This window comes from Nicotiana sylvestris, chromosome 4, assembly GCF_000393655.2.
Source record: "Nicotiana sylvestris chromosome 4, ASM39365v2, whole genome shotgun sequence".
In the NCBI taxonomy this organism is placed as follows: Eukaryota; Viridiplantae; Streptophyta; class Magnoliopsida; order Solanales; family Solanaceae; genus Nicotiana; species Nicotiana sylvestris.
This window is the reverse complement of record NC_091060.1, coordinates 76,990,552-77,013,706: the sequence shown is the minus strand read 5'-3', so window position 1 is coordinate 77,013,706 and position 23,155 is coordinate 76,990,552. Positions and strand designations below refer to the sequence as shown.

The window sequence follows — 23,155 nt, the reverse complement described above, 5'->3', positions numbered from 1 at the left end:
TCAACAACCCTGTCCAGTGACATGCCCGGCAGCAAGAAACACATTCGAAAATCCCTCACCACCGGAACTGGACCAATGGTAGGAGTATCTACACTGACATCCATCACAAAGGCCAAGTAAGAAAGACAACCTTTCCCATCCATCTTCAAAAATGAAACCAGCCTACTGGGAACATAATCCGTCGAACCTCGCCACTCAATCTGTGGCATCCCTAGCATAGCCAACGTCGCCGCCTTAGTGCAACAGTCTAGATTAACATGACACGAAGACAACCAGTCCATACCCAATATCACACCAAAATCTAGCATACTAAGTGATAAAGATCCACTCAGGTCTCCAAACCTCCAATAGTTACCACACAAGGCCGATATACGCGGTCCACAACCACGACCTAACCTGTTATGAGAACTCCCAGTCTCCAAATCCATACAGCACGCGAATCACCATATTCGATCCCAACTCCATCGTCCGAATATACAACACACCTCTAATACCCAATCATTCCACGAGATGTACTCCTATAATTCTTCTGTGCCACCAAGCAAACTCGAATATCAGCAGTTGATCCAACCAGAGAGTGACGCAATACTAATGAAGTATCATTAACTTAATCACATTGCCATTTTTCTGAAACGTATGCCCTCATCAAGTCACACCAAGCAGTAATATCATTTCCCTAATCATCTGAAGCTTCCCGTGCTACCTAAGAATTTTATGACCTTTCTTTCAGAACTGGACCGTGACCTTACACATGCAAATCTCAATCCTATACAACATACCGCATATACCATACCATCCTAAAATAAATAGGATAAATTCATATCCATTCCGAGCCACAAGAAACTACATACTCAACTAGCCAAGAACTTTCCATTGGTCCAATCTAGAAGAAAATCACTATGCATCCCATGCTCCTCATGCTTGTAGAAAATATACATCTCCAACTCTGGTAGAAACCATAGAGGACTCTCCGAATCCCACTTGCTCAAAACCCAACTGTCAAGACTGAATCCTACTAACCCAACCAAGCTATGCAGGTCACCAAAACTCAAGAGCATAGCCGCAAAACACCTGTAGAAACTCATTACCTCGTAAGCATCCAAAGAACTAATCATATCCTTACTATGCCGATCCGGCCTACTACCAAGCTATCCTATTGATCTAGTTCCTTCTAAATTACCTTCAAATTGATACTTCTCCTTGCCATAATACCGCAATTCCTCAACCCAGACTCATCACACAAGACCCAAGCATAAAACTACACCGTCTAAAGCTCATAAGTCGTTGAATACTCTCTTAAATATTCCCAAATGCACCACATTCAAAATGTCTAGCCTGAAGTGACTCCCTGCGAACCCAAAGCCATTACCTTCACCTTCTTGTTACTGATATATAGAATCCCATAATTGATATAGAAATGCCACAAGTCTTGACACCCTCCAATGTAAACTTCAGTTTCTAGCCAAATATACAACTTGGAAATTTCCAATTATTACATGTAAAGTCTTGAACCCATTAGGACCATTCTCGAAAGTCATCTACTCTACTCAAACTGCAATAATACCGATCAAATGGACCAGACAACATATGCTCCAATAGCACTCCAACACCGCAGAATGTAACCCCACCTTAGTTCAACCAAGCAACTTCTTGTTCTGTGCACCGTACATCCTTTACCATTAACAACTCAAGTCATCACGTGATTCTCATACACCCATAAAGCATAACATAACCTTTATTGAATTTTCCTTTACTCGAGCCATCCTCGGTCTTAACCTCCGTGAGCCATAACTGATTCACCAGTATGCCTCAAACTGGAACCAACATAGCACATAACCGTGCAATCAACGAATCAATAGCTGACTCTCCCTCTTGGCTCAACGCCATAGATCAAAACACATAATAACTCACAATGCATATACTCTATTAGTGCCATAATATCATGGTGAGATTAAACTCAATCCTTCATAAGCTCGTGCAACATGGACCATCCAGTACTTCAAATCTTCTGCAAATCTCGCGTTCACCCTTGTAACAGTCAAGCCCACTCTCGTAAGCGACCCAAATTTAAATTGCAACACATATATTTCACTGGTAAAGGAGATCTTCCAACAACAACATAAGGATCACACAGACTTCAGAACACTCTGCAAGAGATAACCCACCTACTTCGCCTCAAACTAACATCTTTTTATACCCTTTCACCATCATAACATTACGCAGTCACTTAATCTTCCTGAGCCTGAACTCATATCACAATGTGAAATCTACTTCACTTCCCAACTAGGCAACATGAAAAGGTCCTTCAACACGCCCACAACTCGGGCTATACATCAAATCACGATGGAAATCAAGCACCTGATAGTTCTCACTACCCCCAAGCAAACCCTTCTTGTTCGTTCAAATCATATGTACACATCTTGCAGTCACATCACACTCATCACATAGCTTTCTAGTCATCACCCCTACTAATAGGGACACTATCGAACATACAAATCCAAAAGCACGTGCTCACACAATCAGCACCTCAGTGCTCAAGCTATAGGCAAAACCCGGCCTCAAGTCCTCCAGACTGGCCTAACATCAACACACAGAGATCACACCTTGCCCCCCGATTAGGGAATCACAAGCCATCAATGCATTTGATACTGAGCGCTCATGCACGCATACGAACGTATGGAAGGAATTCAAAAAGTTATATTTCTAGCTGAATCAAGGACGCACAATAAGAATTCAAGAATGTGAAGTTTTTTCTAAAGGTTCTGTAACCTCCCGAGGATAAGTACAGGCATCTCCGTACCGCTCCACGAGACTCTACCAAACCTGCTCATGACTCGTGAGACCTATGTAACCTAGGATCTGATACCAACTTGTCACGACCCTAAAACCGACCCAGTTGTGATGGCACCTATCGTGAAACTAGGCCAGCCGACATAACTCCTGAATTAACCATTAATCAATAAAAGTCATTTTTAAGTCTTTAATTATTCAAATATTTCATAATGAAAATCTAAATGAACAGTGCGGAATACATACACAATCCCGACATCGGGGTGTCACAAATCACGAGCATCTACTAAGGTCTGAATATAAAGAAGAGTCCAACAAGTACTAAATACAGTCTAAGAAAGACAAGAGGGAGAAAGCAGTGCTGCGAACGCCGGGAAGCTACCTTGCTAACTCCGCTAACTCTGTTACTAAGCAATCAACACCCGCTACCAGGTTCAGAAATACCTAAATCTGCACATAAGATGCGTGGAGTAATGTGAGTACGCCAACTAATTAAGTAATAAAGGTAAATGAAAGCTGAGCAGTAAGAAAATACGTAAAACACAGCATAACGCTACAGCAAATGCAGTACATTTCCAAAACAGTATAGAAATTGCTTTCTTCATAAATCAAGCTCAGTTTCAGTAAAATCCTTTTAAAATAACTTTCAACAGTTTCAAACGAGTGATAAAAACAGTGAGTAAAATACGATAGAAACATAAACAGCCCATCGGGCAAAATATGTACCATAAACCGCCCCTCGGGCATAATATCAACAGAACCAGCCCTTTGGCCTACCTCACAATCACTTGTAATCAGCCCCTCGGGTATAATTGGGCAATAACATGGAACAACATCAGCCCCTCAGGCTATATCACATCTCACACTGGGTACCCACGCTCACTGGGGGTGTACAAACTCCGGGATGGGCCCCTTACGGCCCAAGCGCAATAACATGCCATCTCGTGGCATAATCAAACAGGCTCTCGGCCTCATATCAAGCCACCTCGTGGCATAACAAATCAGGCCCTCGGCCTCATAATCATAAATCAGTACCACACTGCTGCGGTGCGCAGCCCGATCCCATAATATCCTCACAACATAGGCCCTCGGCCTCACTCATCCAGAAATCTCTCATGCCACTCGGGCAACAGTAAATCATGATGCTCATCCCAAAATATCATTTAAAATATCAAAACGGAGTAATATGGCTGAGTTATGAAAAACAATAGGATACAACATGTCTGAGTACAAATATGAAGTAAAAACAGTGAGGAATAATAGTAAAAATCCCCTAAGGGTCCAAAACAATTGGCACGAAGCCCAAATATGGCATTCAGTCCAAAACATGGTAATAATTTACAAACACAATGATATCAAACAGTTTACAATCAAATACGTGACTTAACAGTCATACGGGACGGACTAAGACACAATCCCCAACGGTACACGACCTCACGCTCATCATCTAGCGTGTGTGTCATCTCAAAGTAGCACAACGATGTGAAATCCGGGGTTTCACACCCTCAGGACAGACATTTACAATTATTAATTACCTCGATCCGGTCCAAACTCTAGTCTGCGATGCCTTTGCCTCTCGACTCGGCCTCCGGATGATCCAAATCTATCCAAAAATAGAATTATACCATCAAATTATGCTAAGGGGACAAAGCCCACTCGAAAATAACCAATTTACACCACAAATCCTGAAATTGGCCAAACTCGACTCCCGGGCCCACGTCTCAGATTTTGATAAAAATTACAAAACTAGTATCCTTACACCCTCACGAGTTCATACATATCAAATACATCAAAATCCGACCACAAATGACCCCTCAAATCCCTAGATTTAGGTCTCCAATTTACAAGTCCTAACTTCCAAATTTTTTGGCTTAAATTCTACAAATTTCATGATTAATTAGGTATAAATCACATTAGGATTGAGTATTAAGTCCATAAATCTTACGTCCAAGTGTTTCCCCTTGATTACCTCTTCAATCCTCCTCAAAAAGCTCAAAAATTGTCCAATAATGGTGAAACTTAGACCCGAAATCGCGGATATGGCCTTTTAAAACATTCTGTCCAGCACTTAAAATCTCTTCTTCGCGAACGCGGTCAACGCCTCGAGTTCGCAAAGCGCAAACTCATGTTGACCATTTTTCCCTTCATCGCGATCACGACTTCCCATACACGAACGCGAAGGATTGGCTTCTCCAACTCATCGTGAACGCGGCTCCCCACCCGCGAACGCGAAGAACAAACCCTCCAGGACCCCATCTGCTCACACTCCTCTACGCGAACGCGGCAAGAACCTCGCGAACGCGATGATCATTGATATAGACCCTTCGAGATCGTAGGACCACCTTCGTGAACGTGAAGGCCAACTTCACAGCCTCACATCCTAACCCTTCGCGATTGCGGTACATCCATTGCAAACGCGAAGGTCAAAAACCTGTAACACGAACATCAGTTTTTCTGCAATTTCCTTCAACATGAAATGATCCGTTTAACCACCCGAAACTCACCCGAGGCCCTCGGAACCTCTACCAAATATGACAACATATCCCATAACATCATTCAAACTTGTTCCAACCTTCGGAATGCTCAAAACAACATCAAAACACCAAATTTACATCGGATTCAAGCCTAAGAATTCCAAAAACTTCCAAATTCCGCTTTCGATCAAAAAGTCTATCAAACCTCATCCGAATGACCTGAAATTTTTCACACACATCACAAATGACACAACGGACCTAATACAACTTCCAGAATTCCATTCGGACCTCTATATAAAAATCTCACCTATCAACTGAAAAATGCCAAAATTTCAATTTCGTCAATTCAAGCCTAAACCTTCCACAGACCTCCAAAATACATTCAGATTACGCTACTAAGTCTCAAATCACCTAATGGATCTAACCAAATCATAAAAATTCCAATCTGAGATCATATAGTAACAAGTCAAAACTTGGTCAAACCTTTCAAATTTAAGCTTCAAACTGAGAACTGTTCTTCCAAACCCATTTCGATTACCCTGAAAACCAAAACTGACAATTTACATAAGTCATAATACATTATACGGGGCTAGTCATGCCCAAGAACTGTCGAGCGAAGTGAAAAAGCTCAAATGACTGGTTGGATCGTTACAGATACGGACCCATCGGGATCATCAAAATACCGATCTGAGTCTGTTTACCTAATAAAACTTAAAATGACCTATCAGGTCATCACAAGGTAGATGTCATGTTATGACTTAGGTTGTGTATGTTTTTGCACTTATAACATAAATTCCACTTTTCTAATTGATGTAAATGTCAAACTTCTGACTTGGTAAGCTGGTATTGTTTCTTCGCTTAATTAGTGTGCTATCAGTTGGTAATTTATGTTGTTATTTTGCTTAATTAATCTGTTATCAGTTGGTAATTTATGCAGTTAATTAGTATGTAATAAATTGGTAATTTATGTAGTTAATTAGTATGTAATCAGTTGTGACTTGATCATTGGACGAGATCGCATATCAAATTAAGTTATCACCTCCAAAGTGACATCTATGTATGTAAAATTCTTATATTTCATACCGTGAATGTACATATTTAGCACCTTCTTTCTGTTGTTGCTAATACTAACTTAATAAAGATGTTGATTGGAATGCACTAACTATTTCCTGCTCCAACATGAACCAACATCACCTATGTTACTAACATAACAAATTCTACTAGAAAGAGTGAACTACTAATTGTCATTTGAAATAATAAATGGCTGGAATCCATACCTTACAAATATTACTTTATCCAAAAAAAGTCAGATAACTAACAATTGCCATTGCTACTAAAATGAAACATTACAAATACAAGATTGTACAAAGTAATTCACTTTATAAATGAGGAAGCAAATCCAACAATTAGGGCACTGAAAATTATGATGAACATCTTCATCTTCAATACTTTGTCTTCCAATTTCATAATATTTTTAACTTCAGAATTCTTCAGTGCCTCAAATATTTTAACTCTTTCCTTCAAGCCATCCCTTTCAACTTTAAAAGCTTCCAAAGAAATATTCAACATTTTAATCTCTTGATTTGCATCTTCTAATCATACATTGTTAATTTCAATTAATGCAACATCAGGAAATTCTTCATCGTGCCATTACCAAAAACCACATCCTTCATTCTAAACGAAACACAAAAAACTTCAAACAACTATTGAAACAATGGATATTACTCCCTTCATTCTAGTTTATGTGAATCTATTTCATTTTTTGTCTGTTTAAAAAAGAATGACCCCTTTCTAAATTTGAAAATAATTTAGCTTAAACTTACAATTCTACCCGTAATAGCAACTTTTATAACCACAAAAATGCTCTGGGGCCTTTTTAACTTATTTAGGACTACAAATTCAAAAAGCCTTCATTTTTTCTTAAACTTCATGCCTAGTCAAATAGGTTCACATAAATTGGAACGGAGGGAGTAACAAATATGGAAGGGAAAAGAAATCACCTCAGGTTTAGGGCACTTGTAGAATCTCCTTCTTTGGTTTAAAAGAGTTTTCGAAGTGAAATAATTGGAAACTTCTCCACAATGGCACATCCTCTTTGATGAACAACTATTCTCCGACATTGTATGCCTTTCGACGACCTAAACAGTCCTAACACATAAGTTTAAGAAGAAAAGAGATGAGAGAAAACTCCAGAACTCTTGATTCGGTTGTTATTGATTTGTTAGTGGTGGATTTAAGGTTTATTAGTTTATCCGGTATTTTAATTTAAAGTGGGGAGATCCGACGGGTTATGGGTCGGGGCGAGTTAGTTCACTGGTGGGGTGAGTTTTTAATCCCAAAGATGCCACGTGTCCCATTCTGTCAAAAAGGGAACAAATGTAGAACTTTGGCTGACGATAGGGATTTTAATAGCCAGAAAGTATAACGAGGGACTAGCTTATCCAATAAATCAAAGTAGAGGGACACAAACGACCCTTTTCCAAATCATCAATTAAATTCTAAAAACAAGGGTGAAATCATGAAATATAGCCAAATCCGAGTCAAAAATACTTACCCCAATCCAAATCGTGAAAATCTCCTCCAGAATCGCCCAAAACTGAGCTTTCTAACTCAAAATGTGATAAAAAGACAAAAGCCCTCGAAATAGAGACGATATAGGTCTGCTCAGGGGTCCTCTTCCTGATTGTGGGACTTGCTTCATGATCGCGAAGAACAAATCATAAGTTGCAAAAAATTCCTCTTCGCGAACGTGGTCTGAAGCCCGTGAACATAACCCCTCAGCTCAACTGGCCTACGCCAACGCGGACCCTCTCACGCGAGCGCGAAAGCCAAACCACTGGTGCCCTTTCGAGATTTACCTCTATGGGATCGCTACACATGTACGCGAACACGATGACAATCTCCCCTTCAAGCTTCGTGAACACGATGACCCACATGCGAACGCGATGAGTAATCCTTAGCCACCCAAAATTACACTTTGTCATTGCTGCATTCGTACGTGAATGCGATGAACTGCAGAACATCAGAAAACCCAGTAACTCCATAACATGAAGAAATGACTCGTAGCCCATCTAAAACACACCTGAGGCCCCCGGGACCCCATCCAACCACACCAACTAATCCAAAAATAAAACACGAACCTACTTGATGACTCAAAGCACACCAAATAACATCAAAACTATGAATCACACTCCAATTCAAGCCTAATGAACTAATGAACTTTCAACTTTCAAAACTCATGTTGAACCATATCAAACCAACTAGGAATGACCTATAAATTTGCATGCAAGTCCCAAATGACACAACGGTCCTATTCCAACTTCCGAAACCAAAATCTGAATCTGATATCAAAAAAGTCAACTCTCAGTCAAATCTCTCAACCTTCACCTTTCGCCAATGAGAATCATTCTTCCAACCCAATCCCAAACCGCTTGGAAACCGTAACTAACCACAGCACAAGTCGCAATACATCATATAAAGCTACTCAAAATCTCAAACCACCGAACGATGTGATGATGCCAAGTGTCACAATAAAAATTCAACAAGTGTTAAATTCTAGGAAAATATAGTTAGGTTAGTTAATAATTAGTTACTATTTTTTAATTTAAATTAAAAATAAATAAATATATAAATTTTTAAGGAAACTAGAATAAAAAGGGGGGAAAATATATAAATAAATAACTTCAGTATAGAGATATATAAATTGATAAGACTAATTAGTTTTTTTAGATGAGAAATTTTATGAATAATAATTCATAAAGTCATGTTGTATGGATAAGATCATGTAACTAAAAATATTATAATAGATAAAATTAAAGACAAAAACATAAAAAATAATTTTAAGAAATATATAAAATATATAAAGATATAATTTAACTTATTATGTAGTAATTTTTTAAAAAATATATATATGTAATTTCATAATAAATACAAACGGGAAGAAGAATTCAATTTATTTCTTATTGAAAATAATACAAAAATAATAATTATTATATATATTAGTAGATTTATGACTATATATATATATATATTCAAAATTAAATCCAATAAAATAATTTGAACTACAAGTAAAATATATTAGTTCAAATAAATAATATGGTCTAATATAATTAAATTAATTATATGAGTCCAATATATATGAATTAGTCCAAATCCATTGAGCTAGCCCATGTAATTGGTCTAAAAATGATGAGCCCACTTCATTAAGCCCAAGAAGTCATCTTCCTAGAGGCCCAGTCTGGTGTCATGTGTCAAATGACGTGGCACGCCAAGTCAGACGGAAGAGACAATAGGATCATGCCACGTGTCAAAACAACAAGGGCTTGCACCTTGTTGTTGAATCTTCGTCTTGGTCTTTTAATCCTTAGAACACTTGAATGCTTGTAGCTTTTAGAGAAATCCGTAGCGTTTGATCCACGAGATCTCTCTTGATTCTTGTTATAATTTATGGTGTCTTTTCTGAGTTATGAAGGCAAAATTTTTCCGACCAATCAAATTGAAGAGTTACAGCACCGCATTAGAACGTGTCACTTGTACATGTGACACAGTTTCTATGATGACCCAAGGGGTCATTTTATGAATTAAGACTCCGTTCTAGGTTTATTAGCCATAAAAAGACTAATTTTAAATATCTCGATTTGCGTGTGCAGTCCGGACGTGAAACTGGAAAGCTTTTATGTGAAAATGTAAGAAATAATGATTTTTATAATTTAAGTTTGATTTTAGTTGACTTTGGTTAATATTTTGAGTAAACGGACCTGGATCGGTGTTCCGACGATCTCGGAAGGTCCACAGTAAAATATGGGACTTGCGCGTGTGCCCGAAATTTAATTCTAAAGTCCCAAGCCTTAGAAATTAATTTTTCAAAGAAATTATTTTGCTGAATTATTAATAAAATAAAGAAAAGAATTAATGTTTGAAATCATTGGTATCGGGCCTGTATTTTGGTTTCGGAACTCGATACAGGTTGTTATGATATTTAAGTCTTATCTGTGAAGTTTGGTGAGAATCGGAGTTAATTTGACGTGATTCGGACGTCCGGTTGAGAAATAGTGAAATTTAAGTGTTCTTGAGAAAAATCATGAGTTTTGAGGTTAATTTCATTGTTTTAGATGTTATTTTCATGATTTGACCACACGAGCAAGTCCATACGATATTTTTAGACTTGCGTGCATGTTTGATTTGGAGCCTCGAGAGCTCGGGTGAGTTTCGGGTAGGCTTCGGGATATTTTTAACTTGTAAAAAAAATCTGCTATTACCCAATGTTTTTCATCACTTTTCAATTAAAAATCAAGAATTTTCATGGCAAAAATTGGGGATTTGGGTAGAATTAGAGAATTTTGGAAAAATCAAATTTTGACATCGAATTGGGTCGGATTTCGAAACTAATTGCATACTCGGGCTCGGGGTGAATGGGTAGACGGAATTTGGTCTGAACTCCGAGTTTGGACCAAGCGGGCCCGAGATCAGTTTTTAACTTCTTCTTTTTTTAGAAAACGTAGGAAAACCAGAATTTTTCAGAAATGTTAGTTCCTTTAGCATTAATTAATGATATTAAGATTAATTTTGATTAGATTTAGGTGTATGGGAGGTGAATTCAAAAGGAAAAGCTATAAATGAGTAGTGAATGGCCTGCGAATTTGAGGTAAGTGCTTGGTTTAACTTTCACTTGAGGGAATAGGAATACCCAACCTAATTGCTATGTGAATTTGCATGTGCGTGGTGTATAGGTGAGGTGACGAGTATTTATGCACCGCCAAATTATCTGTTAATCATGGGCCCTTCCCCGTTTCCAATTTAATTGATCCCTGGCTTAATTATTTTATGATCATTGATGTCTATATGCTTACTTGGTTATGCTAAATTGCTGTTAAGTATTGTTTCAAGTATTTTGAAAGTATTGGTTGTTCCTTTGGCTTCATTGTGATACATAAAAGGGTGAGCTAGTTGACAGTGTTTTAATATATATTATGGTTGATTTATTTGTGAAATGATAAATGATGAAGTCATGAGTGGTACAGTTTACTGTTTACAATTATTGAGGCAAAAATATTGTAAAAGGCATTGATTTGAAATTTGTAAAATCTTTATAAATAAAAGTGATATGATTGTCTGGTGGGAGTGGATTGCATGCCGCAACAAGGAGTGATAAGGGTGGACATGTGGGATCGGGTTGCACGCCGCAACAGGAGCAATAAGGATAATATTTGTATATAGGGAGGAGGAATAAGGGTGGACATGTGGGAGCGGGTTGCACGCCGCAACAAGGAGTGATCAGGGAGAATATTTATGATTTATTGATTTTTAAATACAAGGAATAGAAATCTCTCTATTTTACTCTACTGTTTATCTCATATTTGACACCTACGGTTACTCTGAAAGTGAAATTTGAAATGTGGAAGCGTATGTGAGAATTTGGTTGTAGCTGAGACCTGGCAAGAGGTGGCTGAGTTATTTCATTTATTGCTATAGTTTATTGTTTTTGTTTAGTTTAGAATTTTTTTCTTGCTTTATTATTTATATGTTGTTACAGGTTATATTATAATTGCCCCGTCGTAGCCTCGTCACTACTTCATCGAGGTTAGGCTCGGCATTTACTCAGTACATGGGGTTGGTTGTAATGATACTACACTCTGCACTCTTTTGTGCAGATCCAGGTACCGTCCAGCTTTAGAGACTTTAGTAGCTGCCATCATCACTCGGAGACACGAGGTAGATCTGCTGGCGTCCGCAGAATTCCTGGAGTCTTCTCTTAGTTTTATAGAGACTATTTATTTTACTTAAAACAGATACATTATTTCTTTCAGCCCATTATATGTAGTATTCTTAGAAGTTCGTGAGTTGTGACACCAGACCCTGGGGTAGTCTTAGAGTTATATATTTAGTTCGTGGCTTGGTTTATTATTTTATTCATGAAGTTATTTATGGAAACTATCAGAATTAGTTATTTTTAAATTTTCTTATTGTGTTTTAATAATTATTCAAAGAAAAATGGCTAATCAATTTCTAACATTGGCTTGCCTAACAAGTGTGGTATGAGGCGCCATCACGGCCCTAAGGTTGGGAATTTGGGTCGTGATAGTTGGTATCCGAGCACTAGGTTGCTTAGGTCTCACAATTCACGAACAAGCTTAGTAAAGTGTGAAGGATCGGTATGGAGACGTTTGTACTTATCTCTCAGAGGCTATTGAGTTTGGAAACAACTCTATTTTTTATTTCTATTCTATCATGCGATTCTTTTATCTCAAATACTGATTGGATTTTTCTATTCTCTCGCAGATGGCGAGAACACGTGCTTCCTCTTCCGCTGACCAACATTCTGGTCCTCCAGCAGCAGCAGCTTCTACTAGGGGCAGAGGCCGAGGCCACGCCAGAGGCCGAGGCAGGGGCAGGACTTAGCCCATTGCTGAGGCAGCAACCCCAACTGTGGAACCTCAGATCGAGATTAATGAGGGGGTTCCAGCTCAGACCGTTCCAGCGGGACCAGCTCAGGTCCCAAGGGGGTTTATTGCTACCCCAGTACTTCAGGACACTTTGGTTCGTTTAGTGGGTATTATGGAGAGTCTGGCATATTCTCTGTTGCAGCAGCCGTATCTCAAGCTGGAAGAGGGGTCCAGACTCCTGCTACCCGCACTTCAGTTCAGACTACTCCTCAGATTCAAACCCCAGCAGCCAATCTAGTTGGGGTTATTCAGCCAGTTGCTCCAGCGTCGCCCGTTGATGGGGCAACTATGTCCACCGATGCTTTGTAGAGATTGGACAGGTTCATTAAGCTATTTCCTATGCATTTCAGTGGTGATACTTCAAAGGATCCTCAGGAATATTTGGATAATTGTCATGAGGTTCTGCGTAATATGGTATTTTGGAGACCAATGGGTTGATTTTGCTGCCTTTTAGATCACCGGTTTAGCCAAGAAATGGTGGAGAGATTATTTGTTGACTAGACCAGTTGGGTCGTCTGCCTTGACTTGGGATCAGTTCTCTCATCTCTTTTTGGAGAAGTTCTTACCTGTTACTACTCGAGAGGAGAAGCATCGTCAGTTTGAGCGACTTCAGTAAGGCAGCATGACAGTGACCCAGTATGAGAATCATTTTGTGGACTTGGCTAGACATGCTATTCTTTTATTGCCCACAGAGAGAGAGAGAGAGAGGGTCAGACGGTTTATTGAAGTCCTTGCTCAGCCCATTAGGTTGCATATGGCCAAGGAGACATGGACCGAGAGTTCTTTTTAGGATGCAGCTAATGTGGCTAGGAGAGTTAAGTCGGTTCTCGGGATGGGAGGTCAGGGGTCTAACAAGAGACCTCGCCATTCCGGTGGTTTCAATGGTGCCTCATCTGGAGGCGGGGCTTAATTTAGCATAGTCCAGTCTTCCAGGCCATTTTATTCAGCACTACAGGCTTCGCATCGTACTTCGGGTGGTTGTGGTTCTTATATGCCTCCTTCTGCTCAGCCAGTCTACAGTGCATCATCAGCTCCTATTAGAGCACCTCCTCTGTAGAGTTATTATCGAGGTCAGCCAGCTCGTCAGGGTCAGTCTTCATATCAGGAGGTTTTTTTGAGTGTGGTGAATATGGGCATATTCGGAGAGTTTGTCTGAAACTCTCGGGTAATCAGCATCAGAACCAGGGTTCCCGTGCTATAGTTCCAGCACCACCTGCCCAGCCAACCAAGGGTAAAGGTCATATAGCTAGAGGTAGAGGCCAAAAATGTTAGAGGTGGAGGTCCTCCTAGAGATGTGGTGCAGGGTGGCGGGGTCCATCCCCAATTATATGCATTTCTAGCCAGGCTTGAGGCGGAGTCCTCCGATGCTGTTATTACATGTATCATCTCAGTTTGTGATAGAGTTGCTTCAATTTTGTTTGATTTGGGATCAACTTATTCTTATGTTTCATTCTATTTTGCCTCGTATTTGATTGTGCCCCATGATTCCTTGAGTGTTCCTATTTATGTGTCTACGCCGGTGGGGGATGCTATTATGGTAGATCGTGTATATCGTTTGTGCATAGTAGTCATTGAGGGTCTTGAAACTAGTGTAGATCTTTTGCTTCTAGACATGGTCGAATTTGATGTTATATTGGGCATGGATTGGTTGTCGCCTTATTATGCCATCTTGTACTGTCACGCCAAGACAGTTACGTTAGCCTTGCCGGGGTTGCCTCGATTAGAATGGAAAGGGACTCCTGGTCATTCTCCCAGCCGAGTGATTTCATATCCCAAGGCTCGTCGCATGGTTGAGAAGGGATATTTGGCTTATTTGGCTCGTATTCGTGACTCTGATTCTGAGGTTTCTTCTATAAAGTCAGTTCCTATCGTTCGTGAGTTTCTCGAGGTATTTCCTATAGACCTGCCGGGGATGCCACCCGACAGAGATATTGATTTTTGTATTGATGTGGCTCCGGGCACTCAGCCCATTTCCATTCCTCCATACCGGATGGCCCCACCATAATTGAAAGAGTTGAAAGAACAGTTGCAAGACTTGCTTGATAAGGGCTTTATTAGACCCAGTGTCTCGCCTTGGGGTGCACCGGTGTTGTTTGTAAAGAAGAAAGATGGGTCGATGAGGATGTGCATAGATTACCGGCAATTGAATAAAGCTACTATCAAGAATAAATATCCATTGCCAAGAATTGATGATTTATTTGATCAGCTTCAGGATGCCAGAGTATTTTCGAAAATTGATTTGAGATCGGGCTACCATCAGTTGAAGATTAGGGCGTCTGATGTTCCTAAGATAGTCTTTCGGATGAGGTATATGCATTATGAATTTCTGGTCATGTCCGTTGGGTTGACTAATGCTCCAATAGCCTTTATAGATTTGATGAATCAGGTTTTCAAGCCTCATCTGGACTCTTTCGTGATCGTGTTCATTGATGACATTATTATATACTCTCGCAGTCGGGAAGAGCATGAGCAGCACCTTTGTATAGAGCTCCAGACTTTGAGGGATAATCAGTTGTATGCAAAGTTCTCAAAATGTGAGTTCTGGTTGGATTCAGTAGCTTTCTTGGGTCATATCATATCAGCTGAGGGTATTCAGGTTGATCTTAAGAAAATAGAAGCAGTCAAGAACTGGCCTAGACCCACTACAGCCATGAAAATCAGAAGTTTCTTGGGTTTGGCGGGTTACTACCGTCGTTTTGTGGAGGGGTTCTCATCTATAGCAGCCCCAATGACTAAATTGACTCAAAAAGGTGCCCCATTTAAATGGTCAGCCGAGTGCAAGGCGAGCTTTCAGAAGCTCAAGATAGCTTTGACTTCAGCAATGGTGTTAGTGTTACCATCAGGTTCGGGTTCTTTCACGGTGTATTGTGATACTTCCTGAGTTGGACTTGGAGCAGTATTGATGCAGGATGGTATGGTGATTGCATATGCATCTCGACAGTTGAAAGTCCATGAGAAGAATTATCTTGTTCATGACTTAGAGTTGGCAGTCATTGTTCATGCATTGAAGATTTGGAGGCACTATCTTTATGGCGTGCCATGTGAGGTTTTCACTGACCATCGTAGTCTCTAGTACTTATTCAAGAAAAAAGATCTAAATTTGAGGCAGCGGAGATGATTAGAGTTACTGAAAGATTATAATGTCACTATATTATATCATCTAGGGAAGGCCAACGTGGTGACCGATGCATTGAGTAGAAGGGCAGTAAGTATGGGCAGCCTTGCATTTATTCCAGCCAGTGAGAGACCGTTAGCTTCAAACATTCAAACTTTGGCTAATCAGTTCGTGAGGTTGGATATTTCACCCAGCAGTGTTCTAGCTTGTACAATCGCTCGGTCTTCCTTAATCGAGCATATTAGAGAGCGACAGGATGATGAACTGCATTTGATGGTTCTTAGGGACACAGTTCGGCGTGGTGGTGCCAATCAAGTTACAGTTGGAGATGACGGTGTTTTGAGGATGCAGGGTCGTATATATGTGCCTAATGTTGATGGCCTTCGTGAGTTGATCCTTGAGGAGGCTCACAGTTCTAAGTATTCTATTCACCCAGGTGCAGCCAAAATGTACCAAGACTTGAGATAACATTATTGGTGGAGAAGGATGAAAAAGGACATTGTTGCGTATGTGGCTCGTTGCTTAAATTATCAGCAGGTAAAATATGAGCATCAAATACCCGGTGGTTTTCTTCAGCAGATAGAGATTCCTGAGTGGAAGTGTGAGCGTATCACTATGGACTTCAATGTTGGACTCCCACGAACTCAGAGGAAATTTGACGCAGTTTGGGTTATTGTGGATAGGCTGACTAAATCAGCACATTTCATTCTTGTGGCAAGTACTTATACTTCGGAGAGGTTGGCAGAGATATATATTCGAGAGATTGTTCACCTTCACGGTGTGCCCGTATCTATCATTTTTATCGAGGTATGCAGTTTACTTTGCACTTTTGGAGGGCAGCATGAGTTGAGTACCCGAGTTGAGTTGAGCACAGCATTTCATCCTCAGACTGACGGACAGTCCGAGCATACTATTAAGATTTTGGAGGATATGCTCCACGCTTGTGTTATTGACTTTGAAGGTTCTTGGGATCAGTTTTTGTCGTTAGCGGAGTTTGCTTATAGTAATAGTTATCAATCGAGCATTCAGATGGCTCCTTATGAGGCATTATATGGTAGACAGTGTAGATAGCTAGTTGGATGATTTGAGCCAGGAAAGGCTCGGTTATTGGGTACAGACTTAGTTCAGGAGGCCTTAGATAAGGTCAAGATTATTCAGGAAAGACTTCGTGCAGCTCAGTCTAGGCAAAAGAGTTATGCCAATCGTAAGGTTCGTGATGTGGCATTCATGGTTGGAGAGAGAGTATTGCTTCGGGTATCGCCCATGAAGGGTGTTATGAAATTTGGGAAGAAGCGCAAGTTGAGCCCCAAGTATATCGAGCCGTTTGAGATTCTTGATAGAGTGGGGGAGGTAGCTTATAGGCTTGCATTGCCTCCAAGGTTATCCTCAGTTCATCCGGTATTCCACGTGTCTATGCTCCGGAAATATCATGATGACCCATCCCACATGTTAGATTTCAGCTCTGTCCAATTGGACAAAGACTTGACTTATGAGAAGGAGTCGGTAGCCATTTTAGACCGGCAGGTTCGTCAGTTGAGGTCTAAGAGTTTTCCTTCAGTTCGAGTGTGTGAGAACAGGATTTTTTCCCTATATGAATTACTCCTATGAAATTCAAGAAAATAAACAATTTCCATTATTTGCAATTTTATAGGATTTTGTGAGAATTTGTGTTAATTGTTTGCATTTCTATGCATGTTTATTTCTTTAAAAGTCATGAAAATGTCAAAAATACCTTGTATTAGCATTTAGGATTTATTTTTACATTTTTAGGTTAATTAGTAAATTGGTTGCTTTATTAAAGAATGAAAATCACAAAAAATTGGCTTACTTTTGCATTTCTAGCCTTTTAATTTTAAATTTGTAGTTTCCCTTTTAATTTAGGGGTAATTAATTTTCATAGTGGATCAGCTTAGTTTTTTTTCAAATTAATTATTTTTAGGAGTTTAATTTAAGTTTTAATTAATTAAAAAGGAAAAGAAAAACAAATGGAAAAAAAAGAGGAAAAGAGAATTAGGAAATAAAGGGCTGTTAATTTTGGACCAAATGCTAAGGCCCAACTTTTTTCCATCAATCCGCCCCAGCCCAATCCCTGTAACCCGCCCCAGCCTCATCCCAAGCCAAACGACGTCGTTCCATCACTCTCTATCCTGGCCGTTGATCCCATGTGATCTAACGGTCCGGAGCTGACCACTATACCCCCAATATATATGCCGGAACAGCCCACCCCCAAACCCTAAGTCTACTCATCATTCCTCATCTCCTTCGTCTCTAACCTAGAGATCCGCCGCCCTTAAATCCCAAATCCCCACTGGCCGGTGGCGACACCTCAAATCGCTCTAAAATTCTTACCACACAATCACCCTTTTCCCTTTTGTTCAAACCCATAAACAACTTCCTTTAAATCACTTCCAAACTCGCCAAATTCACATCTGGAGCCAAGCCCTAATTCACCCAACCTCCTCCAGACCCACTAAAATCGACACCATGCAATCACTACCTTCCCCTCTCATCATCTATCGCGTGACAAGATTTTTCGATTGACCCAGAAGTCACATATTTTAGATCTAAAAATGGTCACGAATATTGGGTCTTTATTTAATTTCTCCGTCGATTTGAGCATGTTTCGAGTCTGAAACTGACACTAGCTAATGGCTTTTGTTAAGAGCCATTGGTTAATGTAAGTTTAAACTCATTTTGGGGTCGCCGGGATTTAGAGATTCGCCTCTGACCGGACCAAATGCATTTGAAGTCCAGAGTTTTCAATGTTCAAAGGGTATTTCTTCTCCTCTCTTTTCTGAAATTGTAAGGGTTTAATTTTGTTTTTAGGTTAATTCAGAGTTCATTGACGAAAAACCTTCTGAACTTGGACTTTGTTCCTTCTAATTTCTGATTGGTCCTTGGTGCATGTTTAGTGTAGTTTAACTTCTGTTAGGTCTTTCATCTCGCCTGAACAATTTGAAAATCGTTTGGTTTTAGATGTAAATGCTTCTGTTTGCTGAATTATTTTGTTTTGGTTAGCTTAAATGGTCCAAATGCTTAATGACTGTTGTTTGCTCAAATCTGAATTTCGATGTGTTCTTTGCCTAAATGTGTTAGTCCTGATTTGGGGATAGCATAACTTTCAGGGGGTTAATTGGATAATTAGGAACTTAAAGGGGTCAATTTGGGAATTTAGGGATGAGATGAGGTATCTAGAATGTTCTAAAATATGGGCAGCTGGCCCAATCTTGGCCAGCACAAGTACTGGAGCCAATTAAAGGCTGCCAGTTGTCCCATTCAGTTAAAAAAAAAAGATGCCTCTGCAGACTGGAAATATTCCCAATTCTGTTTCAACACATGAGATATTCTTTAGGCCTATAAAGAGGCAGCATTTCCTCCACTCAAGGGCAGATTTGAAGCCTCATTTTCTCTGTACTGAACCTCTGAAAAAAGCCATTTCATACTCTGAAAATACTAAGAAGTTTCCTGCATCATTTTGGGTTAGAAATTGCTGAGAATTGCTCTTTAGGTTCATTGTTAGTAATAGCTTAAAACTTTTCAAAGGATTTCTGGTTCATTTTGGGTCCAAAAATGGTTTAGAAGAGCTGAATACTGCTATTGTTGATTTGTTGAGCTGCTGTTACTGCTGAAATCCTCACTTTTTCTGTTTCATCTTTACCTTCAGGTACCTTTTGGACACTACTCATATGTTGAAGCTCAAACTTGAAGCATGTAATCGAAATTGGGGGATTTAAATATTAGTTTGCTGAGGATCAGCTTATTTTGGAACTTATCCATGTCTTTATGCATTTCAATATTTGTCCTTGTAATTTGTCCTTGTATTCGTTCATGCTGCTGATAATACCTTCCATGTTAGGGTTGTACTTGGACTTTAACTTATCATGTTAATATTTGTTTGGCTAAAAACACTCCTTGTTGAAGATATAATACCTGGGCTGTTGTAGTAAGGGTGTGGGGACATCTCTTGTTGGAATTTGTTTAAATTTGCTTCGGTTAGTAATGATGTTTAGTCCATGACTAGATTTATATTAAGATTTCGTTGTTTAACTTTTGGTTTAAATACCTGAATGAGTTTAGAATCCATGGTTGCCATTATAACACTTAGTTTCAATGTTTGAGGTATTCTACCGTTAGAATCACTATGTGTATGAATTCAACATCAATTAGTAGTAGTTTTGATTTTTAAATGCATGTGGCTTGAGTGTTCGTTGAGTATATAGTGTTCGAATGCCCTGCAATTTGGATTTAAATTAGATGGTGAATATTTCTTATTTGATTTGATGAAATCAGTTTAGTCTAATGTAGATTAATGTTTGGGTTACTTAAAGTGTAACAGATGTTGGAAATGCTGAACCATATCCCTGAAACAGCTAGGCCCATTAAATGGCCCAAGATTGCCTGGCCTAAATCAGGCTCGTGCGTCTCAGGCCTCTTTTGTCATTTTTTTTAGTAATTTGGCCATCCGATTTCAACGTCCAGGGGATTTGTGCGCCGACCCGCTTCCTTGAAATAAACCACTGCCCCATTTGTTCACAACTAATGATCCTTTTAAGTTCAAACCACTGCAAATGCAAGTGTCTTTAGGCCTAGTTAAATATGACCCTTGTAATTAGATTGAGGTGTGCCATCAAATTAATTTATGGCCCTCACATGTTATAACTATGCATTAAGAAAAAATATCTGTAGAAAAACCTTTAAGTGCGTTTAAAATACAATTGTGATTGTGTACACGTTTGCGTGACATAATTACGACTCTAAAACCCAATTCGGAGTATGCGTTCGCATAACTTCGATCAAATTTTCTCAATAATAAATTTGTTTTAATAGGCTACTAATTAAATTTAGTTCATATAGCCCGAGGTGTGCCATCCATTTTAATCATACATGACCCTCGAATTAATTTCATAACCTAGTTATAAAAATGACAAATGTTCGTAGTTGCTTTAGGCCCGTTTAATATATCATTGTGATTGTGGACACGTTCGCGTGACATGATCGTGATTTCTAAAAGACAAAACCGGAGTATGTGTTCGCGCAATTTCGGCCAAACTTTCTTAATAATAGTAAAGCATTATTAATTGTGGACACGTTCACGTGACATAATTTTTAACGCACCAAACAAACGGGTACACGTACGCGTGACTCGTTTCAAGATAATTTCCTAATTAAAAAGCGAATGCACATAGGTTCTAAAATCAGTAATCAAACAATTTAATTAAGCCAAGTATGATCAAAGCGACCTTGCTAGAACCACGGAATTCGGGAATGCCTAACACCTTCTCCCGGGTTAACAAAATTCCTTACCCAAATTTATGTGTTTGCGAACCGTAAATAGAGTCAAACTTTTCTCGATTCGGGATTTTGAACCGGTGACTTGGGACACCATAAATTATCCCAAGTGGCGACTCTGATCTTAATAATCCTGTTTCGATTATCACTTAAATTGAAAAAAACTCTACTATACCCTTTTCGGGGGGTAGGAAAAAGGAGGTGTGATAGAGTGTAGTGGAAAGGTCAGCCCGTTAAGGCAGCTACTTGAGAGTCCGAGTCGGACATGCAGAGTAGATATCCACACTTGTTTGCCAATTCAGGTAATTTTGTATGTCTATTCGAGGATGAACGTTTGTTTTAGAGGTGGAGATTGTGATGACCCAAGGGGTCATTTTATGAATTAAGACTCCGTTCTAGGTTTATTAGCCATAAAAAGACTAATTTTAAATACCTCAATTTGCGTGCACAGTCCGGGCGTGAAACCAGAAAGCTTTTATGTGAAAATGTAAGAAATAATGATTTTTATAATGTGGCGAGGAGAGTTAAGTCGGTTCTCGGGATGGGAGGTCAGGGGTCTAACAAGAGACCTCGCCATTCCGGTGGTTTCAATGGTGCCTCATCTGGAGGCGGGGCTTAATTTAGCATAGTCCAGTCTTCCAGGCCATTTCATTCAGCACTACAGGCTTCGCATCGTACTTCGGGTGGTTGTGGTTCTTATATGCCTCCTTCTGCTCAGCCAGTCTAAAGTGCATCATCAGCTCCTATTAGAGCACCTCCTCTGTAGAGTTATTATCGAGGTCAGCCAGCTCGTCAGGGTCAGTCTTCATATCAGGAGGTTTTTTTTAGTGTGGTGAATATGGGCATATTCGGAGAGTTTGTCTGAAACTCTCGGGTAATCAGCATCAGAACCAGGGTTCCCGTGCTATAGTTCCAGCACCACCTGCCCAGCCAACCAAGGGTAAAGGTCATATAGCTAGAGGTAGAGGCCAAAAATGTTAGAGGTGGAGGTCCTCCTAGAGATGTGGTGCAGGGTGGCGGGGTCCATCCCCAATTATATGCATTTCTAGCCAGGCTTGAGGCGGAGTCCTCCGATGCTGTTATTACATGTATCATCTCAGTTTGTGATAGAGTTGCTTCAATTTTGTTTGATTTGGGATCAACTTATTCTTATGTTTCATTCTATTTTGCCTCGTATTTGATTGTGCCCCATGATTCCTTGAGTGTTCCTATTTATGTGTCTACGCCGGTGGGGGATGCTATTATGGTAGATCGTGTATATCGTTTGTGCATAGTAGTCATTGAGGGTCTTGAAACTAGTGTAGATCTTTTGCTTCTAGACATGGTCGAATTTGATGTTATATTGGGCATGGATTGGTTGTCGCCTTATTATGCCATCTTGTACTGTCACGCCAAGACAGTTACGTTAGCCTTGCCGGGGTTGCCTCGATTAGAATGGAAAGGGACTCCTGGTCATTCTCCCAGCCGAGTGATTTCATATCCCAAGGCTCGTCGCATGGTTGAGAAGGGATATTTGGCTTATTTGGCTCGTATTCGTTACTCTGATGCTGAGGTTTCTTCTATAAAGTCAGTTCCTATCGTTCGTGAGTTTCTCGAGGTATTTCCTATAGACCTGCCGGGGATGACACCCGACAGAGATATTGATTTTTGTATTGATGTGGCTCCGGGCACTCAGCCCATTTCCATTCCTCCATACCGGATGGCCCCACCATAATTGAAAGAGTTGAAAGAACAGTTGCAAGACTTGCTTGATAAGGGCTTTATTAGACCCAGTGTCTCGCCTTAGGGTGCACCGGTGTTGTTTGTAAAGAAGAAAGATGGGTCGATGAGGATGTGCATAGATTACCGGCAATTGAATAAAGCTACTATCAAGAATAAATATCCATTGCCAAGAATTGATGATTTATTTGATCAGCTTCAGGATGCCAGAGTATTTTCGAAAATTGATTTGAGATCGGGCTACCATCAGTTGAAGATTAGGGCGTCTGATGTTCCTAAGATAGTCTTTCGGATGAGGTATATGCATTATGAATTTCTGGTCATGT

At 39.8% G+C, this 23,155-nt stretch overlaps 2 protein-coding genes across 2 annotated transcripts; both read left to right on the top strand.

Moving 5' to 3' along the window:
* The first annotated feature begins 14,240 nt into the window (after nucleotides 1-14,240).
* LOC138889726 (uncharacterized) lies at nucleotides 14,241-14,711 on the top strand. The gene has a single exon (XM_070173061.1). It carries the CDS (start codon nucleotides 14,241-14,243, stop codon nucleotides 14,709-14,711), a length of 471 nt encoding a protein of 156 aa, XP_070029162.1.
* A 7,642-nt stretch (nucleotides 14,712-22,353) lies between these two features.
* On the top strand, nucleotides 22,354-22,824 carry LOC138889724 (uncharacterized). Its single transcript, XM_070173060.1, has one exon. The coding sequence runs from the start codon at nucleotides 22,354-22,356 to the stop codon at nucleotides 22,822-22,824; it is 471 nt and encodes a 156-aa protein (XP_070029161.1).
* The last annotated feature ends 331 nt before the right edge of the window (nucleotides 22,825-23,155 follow it).